Here is a 9,319-nt window from a genome sequence, read left to right as displayed (position 1 = left end):
CCTGGGCTCACGAGATACTCCTGCCTCAGCCTCCTGAAGACTGGGACTACAGGCTCCCACTATAATGCCTGGCTAATTTTTTTTTTAGTAGAGATGGGGTCTCAAACTCTTGAGTTCAAGGGGTCCTCCCACCTCAGCCTCCCAGAATGCTGGGATTATAGACGTGAGCCATTGTACCAAGCCCCTTATTCCATTAAAAAATAACATTTGAGCGCTGGCTTTGGCAGCACATATGCTAAAATTAGAACAATACAGAGAAGATTAGCATGGCCCCTGCACAAGGATGACATGCAAATTCATGCAGCATTCCATATTTTATTGTGCATAATAGAAAGTACTGGACTGAGATTTTGGTTACCAGTGAAAGCCAACGCTTTTTCCATCTTATTAAATGCGATGCGACTTTTTTCTTTGTACAGAAGAGTACTGTATTTTTGAATAGCCTACTTCCAAGTAAGAGCAAATCTGTATGATACCATTTTTTTCTCTGGACATAAGATATTACAACAGTAACATGATGTACATCTATAAGCACCCTAATGTACATTTCCCAACAATTATTTTTGTGTGTGTGACAGTGTCTCACTTTATCGCTCTTGGTAGAGTGCTGTAGCATCACAGCTCACAGAAACCTCCAACTCCTGGACTTAGGCGATTCTCCTGCCTCAACCTCCCGAGTAGCTGGGACTACAGGCACCTGCCACAACGCCCAGTTATTTTTTTGTTTGCAGTTTGGCTTTTTTGTTTGCAATTTGGCCAGGGCCGGCTTCAAACCCACCACCCTTGGTATATGGGGCCAGCGCCTTACCCACTGAGCCACAGGCACCACCCTCCCAGCAATCTTTTTAAGGCAAAATTGTGACCATATATGTATAATTAAAATCATTTTTAATCCTTTGCCTATGAAAAAATAAATAACATTTGAATGCACAATCATACACACACACACATGCTCTAGGAAGGATGTGATTGCAGAATAAAGATAGCTCCCTTTGATGATAGGAAGTGGGGCTCACATGACTCCCCTACTCTTCAGCTACAAAGAGCCCCCTGAGAGTCCAGACCCATTTTCCCCAAAGGCTCTGCAACAAAGAAAGGAGGGACCAGATCTGGAATGGAGCACTAGGATCATGGGTGTCATTCTCCTGTGGCAGGGCCCATAGCCCAGAAGACTGGGAACACTGTTGTATCCATGTCCTGGAGCTGAGCACCCCTGCCCCAGAGAAGGGACAGCCCTCAGGTATGGGAGTAAGGATGGCTGGTTAACGCTACCTCTCCACAGACCACTCCATGCACAGGCCTGTGTACAAGCCCCTGCCCACTTCCCAGCCATTCATCTCACTTCTAGAGCCTCAGCCGCCTCATCCATAAAGTGGGGGTTTGAGGACACCTCTGTGAAGGAGGGCTCAGGGGTGCAAGGGAACCTAAGAGTGGGCTCAGATCTAACAAGCACAGGGAAATGAACTGCTACATCACACTCAGCTTCCCAACAACCAAGAAGGGAGATGTCGACAGCCTCAATTGATGGACGTGAAGGCAAAGCTCAGAGAGGTGAAGAAGTCAACAGGTCACACAGTGGGTCAGATCTCTGAGGGAAGCTCACAGGGAGACCTGACAGCATCAGATCTAATCCTCTCAACTTCCATCCTTGCCACTGATAGCTTGGAGGTCCTCTGTGCTTACTGGGGTTTTCTACTTAATCACACCTTTTCAGAGTCTTCCCTGGACCCACTATAGAACCCTGGGCTGTCCACCCCTCCTTTTTTTTTTATTAAATCATAGCTGTGTACATTAATGCAATCATGGGGTACAGTGTGCTGGGTTTATATACAATTTGAAATATTTTCACCAAACTGGTTAACATAGCCTTCATGGCATTTTCTTAGTTATTGTGTTAAGACATTTATATTGTACATTTAGAAAGATTCACATGTACCCCCACCCCTCCTTTATTGTGCTTCCTTTCCCTGCAGCATGTGTCAACATTGGCCATGCCACTTACTTCTTTATTGTCTGTCTCTCCCCCTTCAGAAATAAACTCCAAGAACATCTTGTCCACATAATCTCCACTACCTAGAACAGTGCCTGGCATGCAAAAGGTAAGGTAGATAGAGTTTAAATAAATAATATTTTTATGAGGATATCATTAAGAAGGCACAGATCTTAAGTGCATAGCTTAATATAGTTTTGTATATAACCAGCACCCAGTTCAAGCTACCTTTCCAGAAAGCCCCCTTGTACCCTTTCCCAGCCCATCCACACCCCTTAGGTAACCATTACACTGACTTCTATCATTACTGACTAGTTCAGCCTGTGCCTGAACTTTACCTAGATGAATTATGTCAGTGTGTTCTCTGTTATGTTTGACTTCCTTTGCTCAACGTAACATCTACATGATGCACCTGTGTTGTTGCATGTGGCAGTGGTTTGTTCTTTTTACTGCTGTTCTATTGTATCATATCTTACTAATTTTTTCATGCTATTGTTTATGGGCCTTTGGGCTGTTTCTGGTTTGGGGCTAAGAACACTCTTACACAATCTTTTGGCAAATATGCCCTCATCCCTTCGGCAGATACCTAGGAATAGAATTGCTGGACCATGGGGAAAGCATGCATGTTCACAGACCTAATAAGAAACTGCCAAGTTGGCTCAACGCCTGTGGCTCAAGTGGCTAAGGCACCAGCCACGTACACCTAAGGTGGCAGGTTCGAATCCAGCCCGGGCCCGCCAAACAACAATGATAGCTGCAACCAAAAAATAGCCAGGCATTGTGGTGGGCGCCTGTGGTCCCAGCTACTCGGGAAGCTGAGGCAGGAGACTCACTTGCGCCCAGGAGTTGGAGGTTGCTGTGAGCTGTGATGCCACAGCACTCTACCCAGGGGGACAGCTGGAGGCTCCTGTCTCAACAAAAAAAAAAAAGAAAGAAAAGAAACTACCAAGTGATTTTCCAAGGTGATTGTACCCACTGATATTCCTACCAGCAGTGTGAGTTCTGTGTTGCCACCTTCTCTCTAGCACTTTGTGATATCAGACTTTTGATGTCAGGCTTTAGGGAAGTGAATGGCATCTCATTTCCCTGCTGAGAAATGATGCTGGGCTCAGTAAATATTTGCTGTGGACTGTAGAGGGAGACTCTTCACTTGGCAGGGAGTGCCACTGTCCCTGGCTGTCACACTGGTCTCAAAAGCTGCTCCCTATTTCACACACTGGTCATATCTATACCCCAGGGCACAGCCAGGGTCAGACTGAGGCATACAGATAGGACTCAGCTCAAGATTCCCCAAAGGCTAGAAAACCGAAAACCATCTGATTCCCAGCCCCTTCCTAGTTTCCAGGTGGTACCCACAGAGCAGAGACCGTGTTTTCTCCAGGAGTCACCCAGAGGTCTGGCTCAGCCAGGAACACCATCTCCCCTGGGCTGCTGCCTTCAGAAACTTACAGGCCATTGTGATCACCCAGATTGGCTGATGAGGCCACAGTGAGCAGTCTTAGCCCATGGGAGATAAGCTTAGAGGAAATGGGCCACTTCCAGTCCTGTCCTCTAAAAACCTCCATGGGCGGGCAGTTTTGTGGCTCAGAGGAGTAGGGCGCCAACCCCATATGCCGGAGATAGCAAGTTCAAACCCACCCCCAGCCAAAAATTGCAAAAAAAAAAAACCTCCATGGGCTTTCTCACAGTGACCTTGGAAGTGAGGCTGAGGATGGTCACAGTGACCTTGGAAGTGAGGCTGAGGATGGTGGGGTCACAGAGCCTCAGCCTTGAAAACCCTCTTGAACAGTGGTTCTCAACCTTCCTAATGCCGCAACCCTTTAATACAGTTCCTGTGGGTCACAACCCACAGGTTGAAAACTGCTGCTCTTGAAGAAGGGCTGCTCACTGATCAGATAAATGCCATTGTGAACTTTATGTGAGCAAGATACAAGCTTCATTTGAGCCCATATGTTTTGTGTTTATTCCATCAACAAGCTTTGCTTTTATACAGGTAGGTGTAACTAGTAATATAGCACAGTTGTCCCTTCAATCAACCTTAAATTGAAAACACAGTATTTGTGAAATGTGAAATCCATGAATAGGGAAGGCTGACTTTTCATATACATAGATTCCACAGGGCCAACTTGAGTGTCCTCAGGTTATGATGTCTATGGAAGATCCTGGAACCAATTCTCCCAAGGATATTGAGGAATGAGTATATATTAATAGTATTTATAACTAACATAGTTAATAACTAGCCCAGTTTTACAGATGAGAAAACAGAGAGAAGCTGTAGAACTTGTCTGAGGTTAGTAAGTGGAGAAGCCAGGATTTGAACCCCAAGCCTGGCTTCACAGGTCCCAGTCTTAAGCACTCAGCCTCATGGCTGAACCAACAGACCACACAGAGGTGTAGGCTGGCTCCTCCAGACATCCCCTTCCAGTCCCCCCAGGTGTCCTCAGGTATTAGCCTGCATGAAGTGAAGACGGCAGTTACACCCTGGTGTCCTTGCCTCACCCAGTCATCACTCTGAACCCTCACAGTTTTCAGCATCTCAGCTTCTGGGTGGTCCCAGGAACAAGCTCCAGGGGTCTCTTCCTCTCCCACCCCCACTCCTCATATCCACTTGGCACAACCTCCATCTGGTGGCCCCAAGTGACCACCTTCCTTGGTTCTTCCCCCAACCTGCTCCTAGGACAGTGGGGATCACCTCCCATTCATGGTCCCTAGGTCAACCAGAGCTCTTTCAGTGACAAATGATAGAAACCCAACTGACTTAGAGGAAGGGAAATGTTTATTGGTTCATGTGACTAGAAGTCCAAGGTGTACAGGCCTCAGGCCAGCCTGGTCTCAGGTGCCCAGATGGCATCAGATATCTTTCTCAGGCCTCCTGGCCCTGCTCCCTGCACAGCTTCCTTCTCAAGCAGGATCACCCCCTGCAATGGTAAGCAGCTTCCAGCAACTCCTGGTGATCTTGTCAAAACCTGTTCCCAGTGGTCCCATCTAAAGTCCCCAGGGATGGGGAACCTTGGGTCACACCCTTGCCAATCACTGTGGCTCGAGCATGGGTGGCAGACACTGTGACTGGCCAGGCTGGCACACTGCTCCTCTCAACCCCAGGGAATAGGGTCAGTGGCACAAACCACACGTTCCAAGTAGAAGAGAGAAGGTTCCGGTAAGGAAACAGAAGCACAGCTACCACAGGGGTCATCACAGAGGCAGAAAGGACCCACAGAAGCCCCTCTCCATCTCCCTAGTTTCCAAGTCCCTAGCTGTCCAGGCCACCAACCCACTCCACACCTCAAGTCAGTGACCCTCCCTTTGGCTCAACTATAGTTTTAACCAACTTGTTCTCTCTTTGACCTCTTTTGCCCTCATTCAGGTGAGACCTGCCTCCCACTTCAGAAAGAAGTCAGACACCATCAAATAAAAACCATGAAAGATCTCAATCCTCCCCCCCAAACCCACTCACCGCCCTGTGCCTCAGCAGGCTGGGATCCACCTTAGGTGTAGCACCTCACCCCATCATTTCTCCACCTCCTGCCTCTGCAGCCCCTCCCTCTCTGAAGGCTTGTGTTTCTGCCACTGAAAAAACAACCCAGCTCTTTTAGCCCCTGACTCCAAGCCATCTCAAGTTTGCATTGCTCCCATGCCTCAGTTTCCCACCTGTCTCCCCACCAATACCCTCAAGCAACCAAGGCTCTGAAGCAGTGCTGAGGGCTCCCCAAAGCCAAAAGCACAGGTGCCATTGCTTTGTCCTCAGCATTTGACACATGCCTTCTCCCGCCTTCCAGACACACCTGGTGGCCTTAGGTCTGGCTGCTCTAGTCTCCTTCAGTGGCCTGCCACAAGCCACCCTGCCCCGGGCAAGGTCCCCTGTTCTCAAGGGTCACCCACCTGTCTCCACAGCCCTGCTTCCACAAATCCACTGGGTACCTACCCTCAGCAGCCCCACCGGCACCCCACATTCATCAAAACCCAACTGTGATCTTCATGAAAAATCCTGTTCTTCCTTCTGTGTCCCCCAGCTGGAAGGGGCCCTGCTCAAGTTGCCAGGGAAAGAAACCTGGGAGTCATCCCTAAGAATCCTCCCAGCCCTCCACCCAGCCACCCCAACAGCACTCAAGTCCTAAGCCAGACAGACATGGAGTCTGCCCTACTCTCAATGTCCATCTCCCCTGACCCCACCATCATCACCCTCACTGGGACCCCTGAGCTGGTTCCCTGGTGCCACCGGAGCCATGATGCCTCTGCCATGAGGACACCAACAACTTTGTTAAAAGAGAGACTCTGATTCTTAGAACAAAATGCTCCTGGCCCAGAGGCCCCAATGGCCCACCCTGCCCTCTCCCTATCCTCCCCAAGCTGCTGCCCCCTGAGGGCATATGTCTGCCTGGTAGGTCTGCTCTGAAACACATAGCAGAAACACAAGTGGACAAGCTGTGTCACTGCCCTCCTGGAAAGCTGCTTTTGAGGCCCTCACCAACCTCACCTACCTCTGCAGCTCCTTCCCACAGGCCCTTCACTCTAACAGGCACAGAGTTCTACAGTTTTCAAGCTCATTCCCATTCTTTGTCCTGCCTAATCCTTAACAACAGCCCAGAGAGGGCAAAATAATCTATCAGAGATGAGGCTACTCAAAGAACTGGAGCCTGCCCAGGGTCACACAGCAGTGAAACAAGTGCCCCAGCACATCCAGCACCTGCCAGCTCAGACCCTGGACCCCTTTCCCACCTTCCTTCCATCAGCACCACTGGTGCAGTCCTGGCAGAGCAGTGGCCTCCAGCCTCCCCAGGAGAACACTCCCTTCCACTCAGCCACTGCCTGGCTGACCACCATCTCTGGCCCCAGCTCTGTGGATAAGGCATGTGGGTGGATGGAGAGCAGTCACAAAGCCCTGAGCAGACGCTAGGACAGACAGTGAGATTCTCTTTCATTACTGTTTTTTTTTTTTTTTAATAAATTTAAGAACAGTTATTCCTTCTCCCCTCCACCAAGAATAACGAAAACCAACTAAAGGGGGGTACAGACCGGGGGGAAAAGGGTGCTAGGAGTCATAATCCTCTTCATCCTCTGGGTCAGGTGCCGAGGGGCCTGGGGGTGCTGGGGGCAAAGGTAGAGTGGAGGCGAAGGGCAGGAAGGGTGTTGGAGGGCTGCAGGGCAGAAAGCAGGAAGGAGACTCAGGCCCCAGACCTACCCACCCTCGACAGAGACCCTGGACCAGCCATTAGGGAGCTAAGCCCCCAGAGAAAAGCAGGTCCAGGAGCATGGTCACACAGCCCCTGTCCAGGCCCCACCCACTGCCCCTGGCCAGGTGGGACAGGATCTTCTGGGAGAATAAGTCCCCTACCTTCAAGACCCCCTCAATTACTCCCTTCTCATCCCCCGAATCTACCACAATCAACAAAACCAAGAATGCCAGAAAAGATGGGACAAGCCAGCCACCCTCCTGATGCCATGGGCTACTTACCTCTGAAAGTGAGCAGGGGGGTGGCTAGCCTGGGGTGGGGGCTGTGGTGTCTCCTCTTCCCCGTCAGTGTCTGTATCCTCAGAATCATCCTGTGAACACATGCACATAAAAAGCCTGAATCCAGGAAGCTGGGGCCCGAGAGAAGCTGGGACAGGAGTAGACCCCTATAGCCCCAATGTACAAACAAGCCAATGTGGGTGAAAAAGATCACAGACCAGGATGGGACCGGGTCTCCAGTCAGCTCAGCCTGAAGCTACCCTCTGCCCTTTCTGTCACCATGGGGCAGGACAAAGGGTTGGGTCTCACTCACCTCCTGCTCCGAGTCTGTCCCTGACAGCTTCTTGTCCTTCCCTTTGCTTCCCATCCCACCATTCTTCCTGCTGCTGCTGCCTGGCTTCCGGCCCCTTCAGGAAGGTATAAAACATCTGCCCATAGGTCTCCCCAATCCTTGGCCACCCCCCATCTGCCCCAACCTCTGTGGTCTTGGCTTTCCCCACTATACACCTGGTCCTAGCCCCCTACCTGCGAGCACCCTTGTCCCCATCCATGTGGTTGTCTTCCCCATCTCCCTGCATGTCAGGCACAGATGCCACCAGGTCCTTCAAGAAATCAAACTGCTGCTCCAGCTCAATACACTGCTTTCTAGAAGAGATGGAAGGGAATGGCACTCAAGAGGGGCTCAGACACCTAGGCCCCTAGTAAGGGAAAGCAGGGGTCCTGGATGTCAAGAGAATGGAGCCTTAAAAAACCCAACTCCTTCTTTACCACCAGACCTCCCTAGATTTGCTCAGGCTGTTTCCTCTGCTCCAATGCCCAAGCCTTCCTCCACCAGTTTAAACAAACCAGTCTTTGAGGCCTTGCTAGTCCCCCGGTAGCCTCCCAACTCCCTCACTACCAGGACGCTCCTCTAAGTGTGTGAACTCCTCCGGCAGGGCCCCACTGGACCCTCCCAGCTCCGCGGCCACTCACAGGTGGGATGTAGTCATGGTCTTGGCGTTTCGGGACTGAGTCACCTGGCAGGCCTTCTTTAACAGCGACTCCAGGAAGAGCTCGAGCGCCCGAGCTGAGAGGCATCAAGGAGAACGCGGAGGCGGTGGGGAGGGTGGGCGACCCGAGCTGCCTCCCTTCCCCATATCCCTCCACCCCGCCAGCCCTCGGTAGGATACAGATGATGACAGGTACAGCTGCCGCCACCTTTCCAATCTCTTCATCCGTCTGCATGATCTTCTTGATCCGCGCCTGGACGGACAGAATTAGGACCCCGTCGCCTTCGTCCCAGAATGGGATGCTGGGGGAAACAAGAGGGGTATCCCGGGGAAGGGGGGCGGAGAACTTGGACGCCTGGAGGGCACAGAAGGGGGCGGGGCGTCCAAGCCCCCAAACACCAAGATGCGCCCGCCCGCCAGTGAGGCCTGGGCCCAAGCCTCCTGGGAGCCGGGCCCACTCCTGCCCGTTTTGGCCACGTGCTCACCGGCGGGAACCGCGCGTTGTACTTCTTCTTCTTGCTCGGCATCTTAGGGCCTCTCTCGCCGCACCGGGCCCAGCGCCGCCGCCTGCAGCCTCCCGGGCCCCGGGCCTGCTTGCTGCCCGCCTGCCGCGGCTCCCCCGGGTCCTGGTGCCGCCGGTCGCCCCCGCCGCTCCCCCACGGGGTCCTAGCGCCGCGGGTTGAGACGCCACTCGCTGGGCGCAGGTGCCCTCCCCTTGGAGCCCTAGGCTGAGCGCGTAGGTCTCCTACGGGACCGCCTCTCCCGCCCGCCCCAAAGCCAGAAGAGCGAACGTTAGCCCCGCCCCCAAAGGCCCGCCCCTCCCTGGGTTCCCCGATGGACCCGCCCCCGGGGTCAGCACCGCCCCTGCCGACCCCGCCCCGCAGCGAGGCC

The 9,319-nt window shown here is 52.2% G+C and overlaps 1 protein-coding gene and 1 non-coding gene across 2 annotated transcripts; one reads left to right on the top strand and one right to left on the bottom strand.

Moving 5' to 3' along the window:
• Positions 1 to 211: 211 nt before the first annotated feature.
• Positions 212 to 318, top strand: LOC111728103. The gene has a single exon (XR_002775498.1). It is a non-coding gene; the product is annotated as a U6 spliceosomal RNA (small nuclear RNA).
• Positions 319 to 6,885: 6,567 nt separating this feature from the next.
• On the bottom strand, positions 6,886 to 9,222 carry DRAP1 (DR1 associated protein 1). The gene is made up of 7 exons (XM_003798685.2): positions 8,914 to 9,222; positions 8,609 to 8,681; positions 8,412 to 8,505; positions 7,965 to 8,084; positions 7,753 to 7,846; positions 7,443 to 7,531; positions 6,886 to 7,125 (listed from the first exon to the last, which is right to left on the bottom strand). Exons 1-7 carry the CDS (start codon positions 8,953 to 8,955, stop codon positions 7,020 to 7,022), a joined length of 618 nt encoding a protein of 205 aa, XP_003798733.1. The 5' UTR covers positions 8,956 to 9,222; the 3' UTR covers positions 6,886 to 7,019.
• Between the last annotated feature and the right edge of the window lie 97 nt (positions 9,223 to 9,319).

Source organism: Otolemur garnettii, unplaced genomic scaffold (assembly GCF_000181295.1).
Source record: "Otolemur garnettii isolate 467f Iridium unplaced genomic scaffold, OtoGar3 scaffold00140, whole genome shotgun sequence".
NCBI classification, from domain to species: Eukaryota; Metazoa; Chordata; class Mammalia; order Primates; family Galagidae; genus Otolemur; species Otolemur garnettii.
The sequence above is the reverse complement of the archived record's forward strand: the minus strand, read 5'-3'. Positions and strand labels throughout refer to the sequence as shown.